Raw genomic sequence first — 20,288 nt, forward strand, 5'->3', positions numbered from 1 at the left:
GGGGTCAGCTCAGATGGCTGTGCTCTCCGCATGCCCCATCCTGGGGCCCGGGGTGTCGCCAGCTGGGTCCCAGGAAGCAGACGCTGGGGGTGGGGCTGGTGTGCAGGATGTCCACTGTGACCTTGGAGTGTGATAGGGAGGGGGCAGGTGGGGTGAAGCGGGCGGGCAGCACCTCGGGCAGCCCCTGAGAGTGGACCAGAAGCCCTGAGTGGCTGAGGTGGTGGCCTTTACCCACCCTGACTAGTCACTGGATGTGGGAGCTGGGGACGGAGGTGGGGTGGCCACTGGGGGCCAGGGGCGTGGCAGTCACTGGCTGGGGGGCGGGGGAAGGTGGCCGAGCCTGGGCCCTGGTCCCCTCCCATGGGCCTTGTTCTCCCCCAAGGGTGTTCCCAGCCCAACTCACCGAGGCTGCAAAGTATCTGGGGGGAGAATATAGCACTGACTTAAATTATTGGACGTTTAAAATGAAGACACGCCCGTGGGACCTGCTTTTACAAAGGGTGGCAGGGCCACCAGTGGGTCTGGGTTCCAGGGTCCACCCCACGGGTCCCAGGCACATGAGCCCAGCAGACGAAAGCACACGGGCAGAGACCAGACACAGGAGAACAATGAGTGCTCTTTATTGACACCACACGAGTGACACGCTGTGTGACGAGGCACACCGACCCTGGCCTCCTGTGAAGCGCAAGTGCCGTTGGCTGTCAGAGGACGCTGCCAGCGGGTGAAAACCCAGCCACACGACACAAAACGAGCAAACTGAGAACAGAGCCTCCCGCCCCAGTGGCCGGAACAGAGAGCCGCTGGAAGGGCCGGGCAAGCAGAGCGCTGATTAAATGACAGCAGAAACAGGTGGGTGCTGCCGGCGGGACCCACCGGCCGCGTGGCCAGCCACCGGGCAGGCGGTGACGACGCCACAGCTTGGTCCTGCCCACGCCACCTGGAGTGAGGTCCTGGGTGAACAGGCCAGGCCCCCTCTCAGCTGTAGGTTACATGCGTGTCACTTCCAGCACGGAGCACACACAGCAAGGAACAAACACACTGTCCGCTTGCTTTTTCTTTTCATAGGAGACTTTTAATGGTGTCAGAGACAAAGTGAGCGGGCCGGAAGCAAGGCCCGCTTCATTACAAGGAAGAAATGGTTTCCTCTCAATGCAAAGTAGGATTTTAAACCACAGTGCTCGCACAGTTCACCACGGCTTAGCTGAGCGTGAAATCTGAGACACACGTCGTCTAAAAGTAATAAAACGTCAACACGCTGTGTGGACAGGGGGCTCGCCGCTTCTCCACTGCAGCGACTGAACGTCGGCAGGGCCAGGGCCGTGCCCGCCCGCCCACCGGCCAGCACAGGAGGTAAAGGCAACAAAGGAAACAAAACAAAACTCCTCAAAACCAACTGAAGAGACAGGCCGTTCACTTGACGTCTGTGCGGTTCCCCTAAATCACGGCTTCCACATAAATACAATAAATCTAGTATTGGTGCGTCACACGTGTTAGATAAACTGCTTTCTTAATATGACAAATGTTTAAGGAGTCCTTTTTATTTTTCTTACAATAAAAAGTACAATTTCTTAAGAATGAGTTCAATAAGACGCAAACGTTTCCCCCTCACTCTCCTTCAAGGGTTTGTTTTGTTTTACAGAAAAATTCCCATTTTTTTTTTGTATCAGCAAATGTCATGAGAGGGGAACAAAAAGGCGTTTCTCCTCCCCCGAGCTGCCGTTTGGCGTGCAAAACCTGTGTACAACAGAAAGACATGCCGGGCGTTCAGTCCATGCAACCTCCAGGTGTAGGAAACTTAAAAAAATATATTCATATATGTTTATCTATATATTTATATATGTATCAATGCCCGTAAAACGCGTGGGCCCGAAAGTCTACAAAAGGAAGAGTGGAATGAGGACGTGGCTGTGACCCGGTAGGAATGTTCTGACCGGAAGTTAGAAACCACAGACCCGAGGCCGGGGCTGCAAAAACCCCTCGCGCTTCGCGTCAGACCGATGCAGAACGGTCCTTCCTCTGGAAACAGAGTTTTAAGAGAAAGAAAGAAAAACTGAAACACTTCAACAAAGTGCCCTTCAGAACCGGAGGGGCTGCCAATCCCAGTGGCCCGGGCGCGGCCCCGAGACGGCCGCCTGCTGGTGGGGCTCGGACGCGGCGTGGCGAGAAAGCCAACGGGCAGGGGTGACACCACGCGTCCTGGTGGCGTCAGGGGGTTTCCCGCAAAGGGATAAAGTGCTCACTTGCTGACCCCCGGCCTGTGCCCCCAAGGCCTTTGCAAAGGAAGAAAAAGGCTAAATAAGGTCCGAGGACCGAGGAGGGAGGTAGGGGGCCTCCCTGAAGCGGTGGTCCTGCCCACACTCGGGGCAGGCCCTCTGCCCTCTGCCCTGGACGGCTGGCCGTGGGGAAGTGCTGAGTGTGTCTTCAAAGAAAAGAAAAGGCTACACGGTAATGCTTGAAGCACGTTTGTGAAGCTGGAGTGAGCGGACCACGGGTCACACTCCCCCGCCCCCCAGCCAGGCCTGCCTGCAGAGCATGACTCTGAGGTCAGAAGTCAGCCCCCAGTGAGAACGGGGCCGCCAAGAGGTCCATGCCTTGCCATCATCTGTAAAAGTGTCAGACGAGTGGTCCTCCCCAAGAGCCACAGCTGGCAGGAAGCGGGCAGGCAGGAGCGCGTCCCTGAGGACCCCACAGAAGGGCCCGGGAGGCCGGACAGCCGCGCGGGGGGTGGACAGAGATGGTCCCACACGGGCGCCTCCTGCCACGTTGGGCTTCAGAGCGGAGCGGCCGGTAGGGAAGAGAAAGCCAAACATGTCCCAAGGCCTTGCTGTCCTGCTCTCTAACCCCTGTCCTGGATGTTGTGACCCACAGCGTCCTGATAACCAAGCCAATCCGAGTTCGGACTTGTCTGGACAAAAGTCCGGCTGTGCCAGCGTCTCCTTCAGAACCCACCCTGTCAACGTCACCAAGCTGAGAGACGCGGCTCGGGGTCCCCTCCCCGGGGCACGATGTGTCTGACCCTCCTCCCAGAAGTCCGGGTGCGACACACACTGTGGAATGAAATTGGTGGCTTCAAGTGCTGGGAACTAAGTTACCAGTAAAAAGTGACGTTCAGTGACCGTCAAAGAGAAAAAGAGCAGGACCGGCCGTCCCGGTTGGGAGTCGGGTGTCCCTGCAGCTCACCAGGCGACACGGGCCCTGGCCGTGGCGCTGCCGCGGAAAAGCCCGGAGCCAGCGCCAGGTCATGCATCGCTGACATGCTAAAAAGGTCTTTGGGAAACCGAAGCTAAATTCTACCCTGACCACGTGGTCAGAGAAGTTTAAATGCCAGTTTCATGACGGCCCTGGGGTCCACCCAGCTCAGCGTCATGAGCAAGTCTCTCCACAGCAGCCACGGTGGGGAAAACAGCACCCCTGTGACACTACCTGTGTGGGAGGGAGAGGCCCCCACTTCTGGATGCAGCCCCCCAACAGGACTCAGAAAGACGCACCACTGCGAGGGGACCTCTGAGCCGCTTCTCACGCAACGCCCACTTTCTGGAAATAAACTCTGATGGCAACAGTTCTGTACTCCACAGAAAAGGGATCACGCTAGAAAATCAACCAAAATGCAAATAAAAAAACACCTTTGAAAGTCAAAAAAATGTACAAGCAAGAATTTAGAAAGGAAAAAGGTTTAGACATTATTACCATTCAGGAAACTGCTGAACGGTGAGAAAAAATGTAAAAATCACAAAACAATGTGTATTCAGGAACTTTTGGTGAAAAATTCATACAAAAATCAACAGCAAATTTATATTCTTTGCTATAAAACTCAGTAGGTACCTGTGTGCCCGGAGGCGTGGAGCAGGAGGGGTTCTGTGAGAAGCGATTAAGATCACAGGACAAGCTTGCAGGGCAGCTGCCAGTGGCGAACGTGTTGGTGACCTGAAATCCATCATCTGGAGCCAAAACACTGGAGTTTCAGACTCGATCCTTCCCGTAAGCACCCTGGTATCTAAGTCACAAGGCGTTCATTCGCCAGGGACCTTTACAATCGGCGTTTATTATATATATATATCTATCTATATATATATATATACTTTTTTTTTCTATAAATGCATTATAAATATTTCATCAAGATTTCATAAGAATCAAGTTTCTTAGCTCGGAATACATTGGAATATATATTATACATATATATTTATTTATACCTAAAATTTAAGCAATACTTCATGCTACTTGCTTTTAATAAAAAGCATTCCGATCGTAACACTGAAAGTGTGCCGAGACCATGCTTCACAACCAAACGGAGATGCTCAATTGTTATATGATGGATGAGGAAAGAACACTTTGGATTCCTTTAAAATTTGTGGGACTTCAAAACCCCCAACAGTATTTGCCACTTTTTGGGAACTACCTCCACTTTTCTTAAACAGCAATAAAGCAAAACAAGGGTGGCAGGTCTGCAGCGCCCGGGGCACCGCCAGGCCCTACCTGCCACAGGACACCGTCCCACCAATTCCTGCTGTTTATTTTTTTCTTAAGGCATTGTTCCTCAGACTTCAGAAAACCCAGCCACAAAAATCCATCAGAGCAATAAAAAAAAGGCACAAACTCGCATCTTCCAGTGGCTTTGAGAAAACAAAGCCAGCTCCTGCAGACTCACGTTTCTGTTTTTGTCCAGTTTTGTTTTCTTAAACGCTCGTCCACTCTGACCCCCAGCCAGTCGCAAACCCCTACCGCACACACAGAGGCAGGCCAGAGCCATAGAAAACGTTCTTTTTTAAAAAAAGTAAGCTACAAGATGAGTTGAGTGGTTTACACGGAGACTGTGGAATTGTGGGTAATCATCAAACTTTAAGCACCAGTTTTAATCAAGTTGGTTTTATATTATTAGATCTTTGATTTTCATTCTGTTTTCCTCGTGTCAGCTAAGTCGGGCAACTCTGCCACGAGCTGTCACAGGCCTCCTTCCTCGGGCTTCCCTCGGGGAGCCGGGAGCTGCCTGGCTTCGTGCGTGTCCGTGTCTGCTCATCCCGGCGTCTGTCCCGGGTCCCGTGGAATGCTGCCCTGCCAGGGACACCCGGGGTCTGGGCAGGCAGAGGGCTTCCCGCTCTGCATGGCCCCTGCCGTGCCTGCGGACTCTGAGAACGCCTGCAGGACACAGGGGAGCAGAGCTTTTCTTGGAGGAGCTTCAAGACAGAGACAAACAAACAAGAGAGTCGCAGCCTCGGCCCGGCTACAGGGGCGGCTCCTCCTCCATCGGCTCCTCGTCGGGCCTGCAGCGTGTCCCCAGGAGGCAGGTGTGGGGCAGGGCGACACAGGGGACAGAAAGGACGCGGGTTAGCAGCGGTCGGGGCGCCTCTCACCTCTGCTCCCGACAGGACCCGGCCACCCCCGGGGCCCGCCCACACCGCCCACACCGCCCAGCGTTTCTAAGGTTCTTTCACAAGGGACAGATGTGGCCACACTGGCTGGGTTCTAGTCACATGGGGACGTCTGTCCTCCCTGCCTCCCCCCGGTGCCCTTGGGCGACCCATGTGGAGAAGCCTCGTGCTCCAGACACGGGAGCAAAGACTCAGGTTTCCCGCAGCAGGCGCCCTGTTCATGGAAGCGCCCGCAGGCGCATGGCCTTGGTGACCCCAAGGCACAGCCAGGGCGGTACAGGGGCCTCACCTCTTCTCGGCCGGCTTCACGCCCACGGACAGTGAGGCCATGGCTGTGACAGTCTCAGCTTCTTCGTTCTCGCACTTCTGGGCCTCGACCAGCGAGTAGGCCGCCGTGGAGGACAGACGCTGCAGGGAGCGCCAGTACTGACCTGGGCGAGGGACACGCTCGGTTACTGGACACCACCGCCCGAGGGGTGGCCGCCAGTGGGGGCCGCTCTATGACTCCGGGAAGGCTGCTGCCCGGGGCTGAGGCGTGTCCCGCCCGGACTCCCAAGATGACAAGGGTGTCTTTATGGGGCCTGAGTGTGCGGGGACGTGCAGGGCAGGCTGGGCACGGCCCGGTCAGCCTCAGTGTTCCCTCGTGCTCAGGGGCTTCTCACCGTAAAGGTGGGTGGGAGGAACCCAACCCGCGCAGGAGAACGCAGGGGGCGCACCCCCAGCTTTCCGCCCACCCACATGGACAGTCTCAAGGACATGGGACAAACTGAGCTTTGTGACAAGGACGGGGCGTTGCCAGCGCTTCTGAGACGAGGAGTCACCTGGCTGTGTCAGCCCCCTTGGCCTCCAGGACCTGCTGCTCGAGGGGCAATACTAGGAAATGGGGCCCTGCACCTCCCAGCTGAGAGCCTGGACCAGGCGACTTACTGTGGATTTCAATGACCTTCTCCACGGACCGTACGGCGTTCGCATTGGGTCTCTGCTGTAAAACCTTTTCTGGGAGAGGATCAAGCTGGAAAACAACACGTAAATGCGGTGAGTATCCGATGAGCAGAAAACCCCACGCACATTACACGGGACAGCCCCCGTCAGCGTCTTTCCTGAGCGTGCTCGCTAACAGAGAAGAAGAGTAACGTTAAAAAGCCAAATGTGGCTCTGGTATTTATGACACAAATTTATACAAAGTAAGTTTATTTTCTTTGGGGTGTTCTTCTTAGGAGACAACCAGGTTTATTTAGGGGTTCCTACATGAGGAGGACCGCCGGGGTCCGGGAGAGGCAGGGCGTAAGAGGACGCCACCTGCCCCCATGACTTAAGCCACAGCGTAAGGCGAGGGCAATCGTGATCGCTTTATGAAAATATCACAGAATTACTTTTTGATCTCGTAAGTAAGAACGCTGACTATGCCCCGGTCACGGGCTTTTTCTGCTCACGGGGAAAAGCTACGCAGGAGGAAGGGAGGCAGTCTCTCCGGGAAGGAGGGCCCTTTGCTCCCGCTGTTTCCAGGAGCGCATCATGAAAACACAACAGTTAACAAACTTTAAATGACTGGACAAGCCTACACACCCGGGGAAGGTCTGCTGGGTTCCGGCGGAAGCTGGCACCCACCTAGGGAGGTCAGGTGTCCTTGGGACAGGCCTGGGCCCGACGACCACCGACCGCGTCAGGCCGAGCCAGGGAGAGCAGGCACATAGACCCCGTGTGCAGTGGACACGCGTGTAAGAACACGCGTCGGGGGCTTAGCCTTGGCTCTGGGCAGAAGGGGGGAACAGTCACCCTGGCTCTAAGCACTGCGAGTGGACAGCCACAGTTTGCAGTGACCAGGCTCTGTGACGGCTCAACGACTGGCCTTCGTCTTGTGAGGCACACGTCCCCCAGCCAGGCCACCAGTTAGCACAGCCAGCTCGGTTCAAGCCGCATGTACCCCCAGTGAAAACATCAGAAAGCACAGAAGCCAGTCAGCATGAAGCTGAGTCGGGAGCAGCACAAGCTTGTGACACCAGCCTCCACCAAAAGGGGGAGCGGCAACTTCGCAGTGGGACGCTGACAAACACACCGTGACCGGGTGCTCACGGTTAACTCAGCCCGTAAGCCACGAGGACAGACGCTTCGCCCCGGACAGGAGGTGTGCGGGAGGGCGCCTGACCCCCCAAATCCCTCACCCCAGTCCAATCACGAGGGGCAAATCGGACAAACATATGAGTAAATGGAGGGCATTCTACAAGGTCCCTGAGCAGGGCTCCTCAGAACTGCCGCAGTCGTGAAAGCAGTGACAGGCCGGGGAGCTGGGCAGCCCGAGGAGACGTGATGGCTAGAGCACCATGGGTCCCGCGGGGGACCCTGAAACAGAAGCAGGGCGACCGCGGGATAGCGGGGGACTCGCCACACAGTTCTGGAGTTTAGTGAGTGGCAATGAGCCAGGCTTGGCTCCTAGGCTGTGACAAATGTCCCACACCGAGGAAGGACGGTGATGACAGAGGAAACGGGGGGACACAGGATGCACAGGCCAGCTTGCTACTTCTCAACAAATCTAAAGTGGCCCCAGAGTAAGTGTATTCCGGTCCTCAAAGGCTGCAGTTACTAAAATGATCAGTTTTAAACTATAAGAAAGCACGTTTAGCATTATTAATAATCAAAGATATTAACGTGCGATGAAAGACTGGAAGTTACTGACACTGAACTGGCAGATTTGAAAGGCAGCCAAGTAACAGGTTTAGAAGTGAAAACATTAGCAGCAGGAATTTGAAACTCAGTGAGAGCCGCTCGAGAAACTGGGAACCTGGAAGCAGCCACGGAAGAAACGACCCCACAGGCGGCCCGGGGCGCGGCCAGACGATGTGTCTCATCGACTCAACGTCCCCCAAGAGCGCGGGGGTGTTATTATAGGGGGTTTCCAGGACTGGTCGGTGCATCAGCCCTCAGTTCAGGAAGGGGACGAGGCCCAGGCAGGAAGGATTAAAAAAGAAATCCACATCGAGGCACATGAGAAGGACACCGCAGAAATTCTAAGAGCAGCTGGAGGAAACAGACCACCTGCAAGGAGCAGCAGCCAGACAGACAGCCACCCTTCAGCAAAGCAGGCAGGACAGGGCGTGGCAGCTCCAGGGTGGAGGGAGAGGAGCTGTCAGCCCAGCACCAGGCGCCCGCACCTACCAAGCGAGAACGAGGGCAAAACAAAGGCGTTTTAGAACAGGAGAGCCTGTGGCCGTGCTGGAGGCAGACTGAAGCCAGTCCCAGAGGAGGTCTGAGGAATGAGATGGGACGACGAGCAAAGACGACGGCGTGAACGCGGGAAAGGCCACATAAACGGGCGACGCGACGACACGACGCCGGCTGGTCAGTGAAGGGAAAGGAAAGCCAGGAGGTGGGCGTGCACACTGGGGTCTCGCACAGGCTGGGGGCGCAGGCGGCCACGCACACCAGGCGCGGCACAGTGTCCGACAAGCACGTCAGGTTCCAGGAGTGTGTCCGCCTGGGTTTCACCTGTGACCCCAACTGATTGCTGAGCCAGGCGGTGGTGCTGAGGGGACACTCATACCTGCTTTATAAGGGGGCTGGAGGGTCAGCTGTCACCATTCGTCCTGCAGCCACAGCGATGATGGCGCCTGGGCAAGAAGGCCTGTGTGCAGGCTCAGACCCTTCACCTTCGGGGCCGGGGGAGGCGGTGGTGGTGCGGGGGAGGGGGGCCAGGAGGCCCACCTTCAAGGACGGAGGAGACAGGAGGGACTCTCTGCCCGAAACCCGGCACACAGCACAGGGACCCTCGCACCCCACGAGGGCCTGCACGTAGCTGGGACCACGGTCACTGCTGGCCAGAGGGGGGGCCCCACCTGCGCCTGTCAATGCGTGCGCATGTGCGTGAGGGGTGATGGCTGACTAGAAGTGGACCGCAGGCTCCCAGGCTGAGTCGGTTCCCTGTCTCTGAGCCCATCTCTCCCACACGGCTGGCTTTGGTCACTTAGAGCTGTGGCATCCGTGCCTTTCACAAAGTACGGAAACATGACAAGGACTGCGATTCCCCACGAAGCCCCTTTCTCCCAACACCACAGCTCCGCCCGCTCCACTGCACCTCCCCCACTGGAGCCGCGTTCAATGGCATGGTGGCACGTAACCCTCAGGGGCCACATGATTAAATAGAAAATTGGCCCAAACAAAAGCCTTTGGGATGACACGGGACATGAGCAGCGACCGTCCCCAGCTGCCCAGGAGGCCCTCTGTGCCGGGAGCCAGACCGGCTCACTCGGTGCCCAACCCACTGGGCTCCCCGCACCTCCGTCTACACCGCCTGTCCCTGCAGTGCGTCTCAGTGGCTTTTCTCTGCGAACCGTCACCAGTAGTTGCAAATAACAAAGCGCTGAGACTGTTCCATGAAATGGCTCTTGGGAGCAGGCGGACCTCAGATGCTCAGCCTTGCTGCTTCCGCCTTCGCCGCCCACCCCCCGGCCCCCCCATCGCTCCAGGCAGCAGCGCCGGCCACAGCTGGCCGCCCGTGTGTGCGTGTCACATCGCCCAGCACGCCGTATATCAACCCTCATCAAAAGGCCGTGCACGGGGCAGAGCAGCGGGGCTCCGTCCAACTTTCTTGCATTAAAAAGATTTTTAAGAGACCTTGATAAAACTGGTGCTTCCTGCTTTTTGATGTTTAAGTAAAAGAACGCTTTCTTGTTAGAAGAGCAAACACATCAGGAAGCTCAGTTCTCTATGGGTGTTTTAAAATAACCAGCTAGAAGAACCAGGAAGCTTTAGGACCGTCTGGGATATATAAATCAGTTGCCTTTTAACGCTCACAAAAAAGGGAGGAAAAAAGGCTGTTCCGCGTGACGGAAGCACAGGTGAAACGCGGCCGACACTTGAAAAGCACACTGGTGCTTCATTCAGGCAGATCGCTAACCAGACGAGGCGAGCAGACATGAGCGATGCCACCAGGACCTTCCAACTATTTGTGACTTAGATTCAAATGAACACCATCCACGCCGAGCAAAGGCTGTCAGGGGAAACAGCCATCCCAGGTGTCCGCCCCACCCCAGCCCGCTGCCCACACCCCCATCGCCGGCCAGTGGCCCTGACCGGTGGCCGGGAGCACAAGCCTGGGGCTCTGGGGCGCCGTGGGGCAGGGGTTAAAAGTCCTCCCTGGGAGCCGGACCACGGACTCTCACGGCTGGTCCCACTCTCCCCCCAAGCCCTGGGCGCCACCGTCAGACTGCTGCCCCAGGAGGCGTGTGCGGGGTGTCACTGGCCCCACTGCTGCCCCAGGACTGTGCTCACTGGGGCCCTGCCCTCGGCGTGGCCCCCAGAGTGGGACAGACACACCATGGCTTTCCTCCCCGGGTGCTACACTCTCCAGTCACCCGGCCCTCCCCCCTCATCAGGCCGTCTCACACGGAGGACACACTGAAACGGAGCTCAGGGATGAGGGAACTTACGAGAATGCCACACGTGAGACGGGCCTCGCGCTCGGGAACTGGCTGAAACCCTCTCAACACTGCCCTCGCCTGGGGATTCTGGGCCGTTCGGCCTCTGCATCTCCCCAGCAGGACGCCAGCACCCCGACCTGCATCCCTGAGCGTGTCCTCGGCCTCCCCGAAACCGGTCCTCACAGCTGCCCCGCTCTCCTACCCGCTTCTTCTGGACTAGATGTCGGGACCTCCCTGAGGGACCTGCAGATCCAAGGACCCACATGTCCGTCCCCGCCACGTGTGGTCAGGGCTGCATTTCTGGTGTGGCCTGTTCCTCCTGAGCTGTGTCTTCTGGCCTCAGGTCAGGGCCTCCTTCAATGCTTGGGGACCAGCAGGCAGCGAGTGTGGGGGCCACACCACCTGACTAGACACCGATGCAGCCCCGACCTCACTGAAGCCCCACTTTGTCTGATGGGGGAGGGGAGGCGAGCCCCAGGGGATGGCATGAGAGCAGAGCTCGTGCGCCCCCCAGGGGCCCCAAGCCCCTCACAAGGCTGCCCTGCACCCAGTGTGCTAAGCCTGTGGTCCAGGGCACTCCGCCACACCCCAAAAGGCCAGCTGGCTGTTTCTAGAGTCCAGGTGTAGCGCCACAGCAACAGCAGAGAGCCTGCTGAGTGGGGATCGGAACCCTCACGACAGGCACGTGGCCCCACAGCCAAAGGCCTGCGGTGGGTTTGAAGTTTTGGGAAGACCACATTTCGAAATTCAAAACGGAAGCTTACACATCAGTTCTATGCTGGGAACTTCGGATGCTCAGCGGGCTGCCTGCCATACCGCCTCTGACAACATCGCCCCTGTCACCGTCCCGTCCGCCCACAGCGGGGCAGCTCTCCCCATCTGGGTACCAGCAAGAGGGAGCAGCCCCGGCCCGATGTCACGGGGGACGGAACTCGCAGTGTCTCTCACCTTGAACCCTCATGAGTTCCCTCCCTGGTCCAGATCCCTGAGCCTCCACCGCATCTCCCTGACTTTGTCCTGTGGCTTCGGTGGGGACACAGTGCAGAACCAGCCCTGGTGTCACTTGTGGGCTCAGCCTCCGAGACCCACACAGTGCCCCCCCTGCAGGAACCTGCCTTAGAACGTCCCGGGGACCTGACCATCCGTGAAGGTGGGAACTGGGGGAGGAAACATCCCCCACGTGACCCACACATAAAGGTGAGCACCTTCCTCACACAGGGTCCTGAGCCCTCCTTGCAAGAGAAAGGGGCCCCAACAATCTTTCACTCCCCTCCTTCCGGCCGTAATCAGATAGCTTTGTCAGAGGTGCAGCAGCCCGCTGAGTGGGGCGGTGGGGGCACGTCAGACACAGGGCTGCCGGGGAGCCCACACAGGCCGGGCCCCGCCCGCGCAGGGTGGCCGCGGGCCTCCAGGTCCTACCTCGTCTCCCAGCAAAGCAGAAACACATGCTTCTGAGGCGTCGCAAATGGCCGTGAGGTCGTGGCCGCCCTCCAGGGCCAGAACAATCCGTCCGCCTGCCAAGCCCATCAGCTGCTTCGTCAGGTACCCGAAACCTGCAACGGGAAACGGGAGATGCAAGTGCAGGGCAGGGGCGGGCGTGGGGCGACGCCTGGCAGCCGATCAAAGCAGCCAGAAACGCATCCCATCACATTACAGGCCCGGGGGGCTGGCACGCCGAGGCACATAATCGAAGCCAGGCTCGGCGGCAGTAACTCACGGAGTTTCGGTCTGGGGGTCTTTTTGATCTGTGTGAGAGTAGGAATTACGGTTTCGGTGCTTTCATTTTGTAATGCTGCAAATCATCTCATTTGGGGGGTGGGCAGAGCTGGGCAGCAGCCCCCAGCGCTCTCATGCAGGACCAGAGGCCGGGGCGGGAGGGCCGGGGCAGGGCAGTCATCGGCGGCCGCCAGGGCACGACCGCGTCCATCCCAGAGGCCCAGGGCTGCTGGTCAGCGGTTGTGCCGGGCGCGTGCACGCACGCAGGCACACATTCAGGCACACACCAACGCCATGTGCGCCCCTCCAGGACTCGGACAGTCGCGTCTGGGGCGTCTGGCTTTCATCAGTAGCCACGGTCCCTCCGCGGCACCCACATCACCCTTCCGCTGGCACAAAACGCCTGATGGGTAATGATAATTACCACCCTTGGCCAGAACAGCCTGACGTCTATTAGAGAGCTGGTGAAACCCTGGCCACACAGATCAGCGGCCCCAGCCCAGGCTGGCCGTCAGCAGATGGGCCCCTTGCCAGGTGCTGCGCCCTGGCAGCTGTGGGCACTGCCAGGCTGGGACTTCCCGAAGCCTGGTGTTGTCAGTCTGAGGGGTACAGGGACGGCGGCTTCCAGGCTGCCATGAGGACTAAAGGAAGCGCAGAACGTGGAGGCAGCCTGGCCAGGCGCTGAGGGGCGCTGGGCATGGCACATGCCCTACCCTCTGCCTGGGCACCTCCTCGGCCACTAGGCCCACGGCCCGGGGGCAGGTGGGTATGAGGCCTCGTGCCGGAGCACAGACGCCCAGGGCTGCGCTTTCCTCTCTGGGGACCCCCCCCTCTCCCTGTGGAAGGGCAGGGACAGGCTCTCCTTGGCTATCTGCGCCCAAAGGGTCAGCACGAGGGGACCCCAGGGCCTTGTCTAAGAGACAGGAGAGTCCCAGGCGCCTCGACTGCCATGACCCGCCGAGCGCTGGGCAGGAGTGGGGGCCTCCAGGGACTTTCTGTGGACCCAGGCATCCACGCCAGGTCTCTGGTTTCCTTATGATTGGCTGTGACACGGCAGAAGAAAAGCCACCGGCCCCGTGGGCAGAACCATTTCAGTCACTGCCGCTCCTGGAGGAAAAGCAGGGCCGCTGGCTACGCCAGCACCCGATGTGGGCACATAATCCGGGTCTGTCTCCCTCCTCCCCTCCGACTCGGAGGAAAACCTGCTCTCGGCTCTTTCCGCTCCAAGGGTCTTAGGTCTGTTCCTCCCCCTGAACACGGGGCGACAGCAGGGACGAGAGGAGTCGGCAGGACAGCATCAGCTCCCAGCAGGGCCGGGAGCCCGGCCCGAGGTGACCGGCTGAGCACGAGCACGGCCTCCAGGGTGGGGGGCGCCTGAGGCCTGCTGCCCACCCTTGTTCTTGGGGCTGCCAGCACTGCCTTTGGGGAGACGTAAAAAGGCACGTTTCCTTCTGTGGTCACTAGAGAGGAGGCCCGAGATGCAGGGCACAGCTGACCATGAAGCAGCGAGGTCCCGGTGTGTCCCCGCGCGCCGCGCGAGCCCGACTTACATTTGGCGGAGAGGTTGTAGCCGCCCAGCGGCGTGGGGTGGCCCTCCACGGCGTCAAAGCCTGACGACACCAGCACCACATCCGGGCCAAACTCGTTTGCAATCGGCATGACGACCATTCTGAAAGGGCAGGATAGGGCGACACGGGTCAGCCAAGGACACAGCTGCGGAGGAGGGCTGCACGGCCACTGGGTCGGGGGGCCGACGGCTGTGCACGGGAGCTTGGATCTGCGGCTCACACTTAGTTAGGTGTGACAGTGGCTCATGTCATGGTTTCTGAAAAGTCCAAACCAGCGAGCCCCGGCATGAACGCTGCCTTCGGCGTGTTCTGGAGATGGTCTGTAACCTCCATGGCACCACTTGGGGGGGCAGGGGCGGTGGAGCCTGCTGCCAGGGCTGCTAACGGTCCTCCCCAAGGTGGGGACGGCTCTACTCACTTTACTCTGCCCCCAGTCACCGCCCCCAGGCTGGGCCCACAGCTGTGTGTGGCTGAGGAGAGGGAGAGCCAGCCCAGGGCTGGAGGGAGCCTGTCTGGGCCCCACCAGCTCCCAAGGGCCACAACGTCAGCAGCAGATGACAGGATGACCCACACGCACTCGTGCAATGGTGCCGCATCGGGTTCAGTAAAAAGAAACTTTACACTTGGATCTTTAGAGGAAAACTGATGATCAAATTTAAGAGAATTGATAGGTCAAAAATATAAACACCCACTAAGAGGTTCAGGGGGTCAGTTATATCCGAGAAACATGGCAAAGTCAGCTTGAAAAGGAAAGAAACAGCACAGAACCACCAGCTGGGCTAGTGAAGCCCCGCACGGCACTGTCTGGGGTCGCTGGGTGGCAGCGGACGACGGTGCCAACGGGGGGCTAATGGAAGTGTGGAATGGCGAGGCCGAGCTGTGACAGTGCAGGTGGGTGGGCTGAATGCATTTCGACGTGAGGTACTTGCACCTCATGGTGGGTTTACTGGGGTGCAACACCCTAAGCCGGGGGGCATCTGGAACTGATGCAAAAGTTGGCTCCAACTTCTGGAAAGAAATGTCGTTTGGACTCGTCCTCCCATCAGGGCCCCACACAAAGCCCACCAAAGTCACAGTCAACGTGCCTTGGGCCCACACTGAGGCTGGCCGCTGCCGTCCAGGGGGCTGAGGCCGTGGGGCAGCACACAGGCCTAAGGCAGCCGGGCCGACATGCCACCTCGCGCCTGCGCCTCTGCCCTGCCATGTGCCCCAGAGGCGTTATCCACACTAACTGGCCCGGGAACCCCTCCTTTCGTGAGGTGCCGGGGACCCACCTGGCCGGGCTGCCTGCTTTTCCCGCCTCCTTTCCTTGCACTGCGTGTTCCGTACACCTGCAGCTAAATGTCTGCGGCTGGGGGAGCTCCTGTGAGCTGGGGCCGCCGGGCAGATGGACAACGGGGCTGAACGCACAGACCAGGGTTTAGAGGAGCTTGCTGCCCCGCAGGCCTGATGGCAGTTTCAACTGTCGGAGTGTTTGGATGGTTAGAAATTTCCTTGAATGCCGTGCGTGTTCTTGCTGGGGAGTCTGGGGTCACAGTGCACCTGCATGTGGGCGTGGCCTGAACACCACAGCAGCTGTGGCTTCAGACCTCTGGGCTCCCATCTTTTGAGAGCCACCAAGAGCCATCGTTTCCACCAGTCACATGGCCAGTGGCTGGAGCAGCTGTGCATCAAGTCCTTGAACTCTGCTGAGTCAGATAAAAATGATGTGAATCCAACTGCTCTGGCCGGGCTGCCACTGGCGGTGAGGCCGCAGCTGTCACCTGCTCCCGCCCACCTGCAGGCTCTGGGGCCAACAGAGGTGCCCGGCTGCCAGGGCACAGCGGGCACGGGCCCAGTCTGAACCCCCCCCACATGGAAAGGAGACCAGGCCCTGCTCTCTCCCACCAGCCCCCCCAGGCCCCTCCACACTGTACCCCGCAGCCCCGTCCTGAGTGGCCTGACTGCTTGCAGGGTCTTTGCGCTTTGCCCTCAGAGAACGCGCCCTGCTGAGAGATGTCCCTGCCTCTCCCCCGGCAGCCTCTCCTTGGAGGGGGACGGGGAGTCTTGTCCCTGGAGCCCTGCTACCTCCCACAGCAACGCACTCTCGCCCGTCCCCTCCCGGCCTGTCTCACTGTCGCCTCCAGAGGGTGTGGCACCCGGCTCTGCCTGCGTCTCCACACGCCACCTGTCATCACCAAGGGAGGCCTCGGCCCGTTCACTGTCCCTCCCGTCCGTCCCCATGGCCCCACTGCCATTGTCCTCGATGCCACCTCCGCTGCCGGGCCGTTGTGCTGCAGCAAGCTGACCGGCCTGGGCCCCGTCTTCTCCTGGGTCCCGGCCTTGCTCTCGGCAGGCTCCTGGCTCCCGCTGGGCACTCACCCCGAGCCTGTGTCTCCCGCCAGTCCCTGTCCCCCCACTTCCTGCTCTCCTCACCCAGGTCCTCCGAAGAGCTGCGTGCTTGCTGTCTCTCGTCCCCCCATTCCATTCCCTCCCGAGCCCAGAACATTCTGCCCTAAACTCTACTGACTGTCTTCCCCGAGTCACCAGTGGCCCCCCACTGCCAAATCAGAGGGACAGCTGGCAGCTTTTTCCTGAAAACCCGCTAAAGCACGAGTGTCCCTAGAGGAATCATTGTCTAACCCAACCCCCACCCCTTCCACCAGCAACTTGAGACCTCATGGGACTCCCTTCCCACTGTCCATTTCATGTCCCTGAGACGGCCCCTCCCACCCCACTCCCCACCTGGCCGGGCTGTCATCCTGCCTTCCTGGACTCGTCCACCAGGCAGCGCCACCCACCCTGTGCTGGAACCATGTCCATCACCAAGCTGCCCCAAGACGGCCGCGCAACATGCAGACTAGACCCACTCGAGGGCAGGGTCTGGGTCAAGCTCCCTGAGGCGGCCCCCCACACAGGAAGCCCCCCCCCGCCACAGGAGGCCCCCCACATAGGAGGCCCCCCACACAGGCGGGCTGGTACCTGCAGGCCAACTCCTGGTGGCCGCCCTGCTCCCGACACCGAGGATGCTCAGTGCGGCCGCATTTGTCCAGGACTTGCCAAGTGGGCAGGGGGCACGCACTCTGCCATCACACACTCGTCTCAGTGGCTGCAAACGCCTGCTGGGGCCCTGCCGTCCCCATCTGAGCCACCTCGGAGGGAAGGTCCAAGGAAGCCCGGCTGAACTTGGCATCGCTCAACTCTGAGTTTCTAGCTTATGTTTTTGCTTCTAAAATCACCGCAGACTATCCTCAGACCAACTTCTCCATAGGAAGAGATGTGGGGATCCTTAGAGACACACAGTCTGTAAACAGGGCCCGACGATTTAGATCCAAAACCTCCAGAACGGTGAGTGCCAGACCCTCAGACACAACCTCCACGGAACAGACCACACTGTGAAGGCTGCGAGCGCCACGTGTTAGGGACGTCAGGACACAACAGTTACAAAGGCAAATCCTCCTCATGACAAAAGTCAGAAGAGCCTCAGCTTCCATCGGGCCTGGAGATTGGGGAGGGGGACACATCTGCCCAGCCGCTCAACGTCAGGGGGCGCTCAATCCTTGGGGAGACTCGAGCCACCACGTCAGGACACCAGGCTCGCTGGCATCTTTGATAAGCTGTGCATCACAGTGGAATCCAAATCACAATTTCAAAGCACAAATAACCCCAATTTTATTTCCTTACTGCTGGAAGGTGGACCCACTCGGTCGCCAGCCGCAGGTAAGCGAGGGGTTAAGAAAAGGGCACCACCGTCTCCTCCTGCAGACCCTCAGCTGGGCTCAGCACACTTCAAAGCCCCCTGCACCGTGCTGGTTTGAATTAAGCCCCTTTGCTCCCACCAGTCCTCCAGGCCAGGAGAAAGTGCCACCACTCCTGGATTTCATTAGGGGCAATTTTCTTATCTCGTCTTCATCTTAGGCTTGATCTCCTGAATGCAACGTGGCAGGCAGCACGTCTGAGTCACAAGGTGCTCCCTCTAAGCTGCACTGCCCCGGGGGCCCCACAGGGGGGGAGCACAGAAGAAAGGGGAAAACGGATCCTGACCCCTCTTTCCCCCTCCGATCGATGCCCAGGGAACCATAAATTGTAAACTTCAAAGTGCTATTTTACATTAAAATCAATAAAAAAAAACCCTGAAACAATTTTCCTTTTCAAAGAAGCTATTTAAGCTTTAAAAGCTCATTTGATAAGGTATCATCATGTAGGCACTTGGCAGGAGATTAAAACAGAGCGTCAGCAGCAACTCGGAGGAAAAGGTTCACCTCAGAAATGGGCCCAAGGTGGGGGGGGGGACAGCATCCAGGGCCCCCGACCTGGCGCCCCACGGGGTGCCTGGCTAATTCACCCCAGGAACAGAGCGCCTGGGGCACCGAGACTCCATGAGGGCCAAGCCTGTCAAAACCCGGCCCCAAAAAATGATTGAAAAGAGAGAACGACCCATTTCTACCACTTCAAAACTTCGTTTAAGGAAACCTCTGCCTTCTCTGCCTACAACAGAACTGGCCACGTGGGGTCCTCGGTCCCCGGACGGCACCGACACTCACTGGGCCACGTTCATGCCGCTCACGGTGGCATATGGCCACTTTCTTTCCAGAGGAGCCCCCAAGAGGGGCGGTTCTCAGGTGGAAGGTGACAAAGTGATGCTGAGTGGCTGTTTCACACACAGGCAGGGACACCCCAGGTGGGGACACTGCTCAGGCTCAGCCTTCACAAAGCTGATGTTTCACCATGTACACCAGCAACTTTTCAGGTGCTGTGCTTGTTTTGGGGAGTCCTTCTCCCCTAAATTAGGCACAGCAATTATCAAAATTCCATTCTACCTGATTGAGAAGAAACATCGAAATTAAACAAGGGAGAATACAGGGAAAAGTGACTTGGGTGACAATCAGGGGAGCCCTCTAAGGAGGCGACTAACTCCTGTTTCCACAAACCGGTTTCAATGTTCGAGCCGCTGACCTAAGGCCTTTACGTGGCCAGAGCCCGACAAGCACTGTGACGTGGGACTAGGACCCCGTTTTGACACCATTGGGCAGATATGCGTGGGGTCACATGACCTGTGCAGGGTCTCAGCAGAGCTCGAGGCAGAATCCGCAGCCAAACCTTTACAGGTGTGTCCTTCTGTGGAATCTCGCCCTCCACAGACACACGTGTGCACACTCACCTGTGCAGATGTGCCTGCGCGCGCGCGCACACACACACACCTGCACGCAGGCGCTGTTTAGATAAAGGACAAGGGCACGCCCCAGAGAGGTGGACAGGCAGTCGCTGGGGACGTCAGGGCTCTAACGCCTGGTGTTTTCTGACAAACGCTGAGAGTCGGGCAGGTTTCCCCGCGAGGGCCCAGGCCCCGCCCTGGAGCCGCAGGTCCCGCCAGGGCGGGAGGAAGCCGCGCTTAGAGCAAGGACGACGCCTGCGCTGTGAGCATCCAGCTTTGGTGGCAGGAATTACTTCAGTCTGGCCCAGATCAAACAAGAAACCACCATTTGATGACAAAAGCAAACACTGAATGAAAACCACCACCCTGCAGCTATAGTCCAAGGCCAGAGCAAGTCAAAGGAGGTGGGATGGCTGCGCGAGTCCCTCTGCTTCACTGGTGTTTCTGCTTCCTGGCCGGCACACAAGCGCAGCTGGACGCAGGGGGCGGCCGCACCTTTTGGGTCTGAGCGCCCACCTGGAGTTAACGGAGCACTCCTGACACCCTGCAGGGACTGCTGCCTCGTCTCTGTCGCCTTCTTACCACCCGGACCCAAAGCGGCCTGCTGTCCCCACGTAATGCCCACACGGGGGCACCGCAGGCAGAGGTCAGAACACAGCCTCATGGTTCCACTGTCCCCTTGAAGAGGGACTGAGGCAGCTGCCGGGGCCTAGGGCGCTGGGCCTCCAAATGCAGTGACAGAAACGTCCATCTCAGTAGGGGGCTCGCCGAGGACGCTGGGGGAGCCTCCCCGACATGGGTCTGGTGTGTTCATGAAGGTAGATGGGGGTCAAAGAGGACCAGTCAGAGCAAACGTGAGCTGGGGACACCGGAGCGGATTTCCCGGGATTCCTAACTGCCCGGTGGGACAGGAAGCCGGGGCGCTTACCTGAAGGCTGCCAAGTACTCAGCGTCTCCCATGGGGGGGTCGAGGCCACCGGTGAAAGCCATGTTCACGTTGAAGCCCACGCCCGGCCCTGTGCCCACCTGTGTGGAGGAGACAAACACGTCACACACCCTGGGCTGGGGTCTCTCTGATCACAACGCCTGA

The 20,288-nt window shown here is 58.7% G+C and overlaps 1 protein-coding gene across 1 annotated transcript in view; it reads right to left on the minus strand.

The window, feature by feature from the left end:
* Positions 1-604: 604 nt before the first annotated feature.
* The window catches only part of HDAC4 (histone deacetylase 4), a 178,220-nt gene continuing 158,536 nt past the window's right edge, over positions 605-20,288 (minus strand). The window contains exons 24-29 of the mRNA XM_019628371.1: positions 20,127-20,224; positions 14,047-14,165; positions 12,200-12,333; positions 6,294-6,378; positions 5,656-5,797; positions 605-5,258 (exon numbers count right to left, since the gene is read on the minus strand). Of these exons, the coding sequence (XP_019483916.1) occupies positions 5,219-5,258; positions 5,656-5,797; positions 6,294-6,378; positions 12,200-12,333; positions 14,047-14,165; positions 20,127-20,224 (618 nt within the window). The 3' untranslated portion in view covers positions 605-5,218. The remainder of the gene's footprint in view (positions 5,259-5,655; positions 5,798-6,293; positions 6,379-12,199; positions 12,334-14,046; positions 14,166-20,126; positions 20,225-20,288) is intronic.

Source organism: Hipposideros armiger, unplaced genomic scaffold (assembly GCF_001890085.2).
Source record: "Hipposideros armiger isolate ML-2016 unplaced genomic scaffold, ASM189008v1 scaffold_17, whole genome shotgun sequence".
Lineage (NCBI taxonomy): Eukaryota > Metazoa > Chordata > Mammalia > Chiroptera > Hipposideridae > Hipposideros > Hipposideros armiger.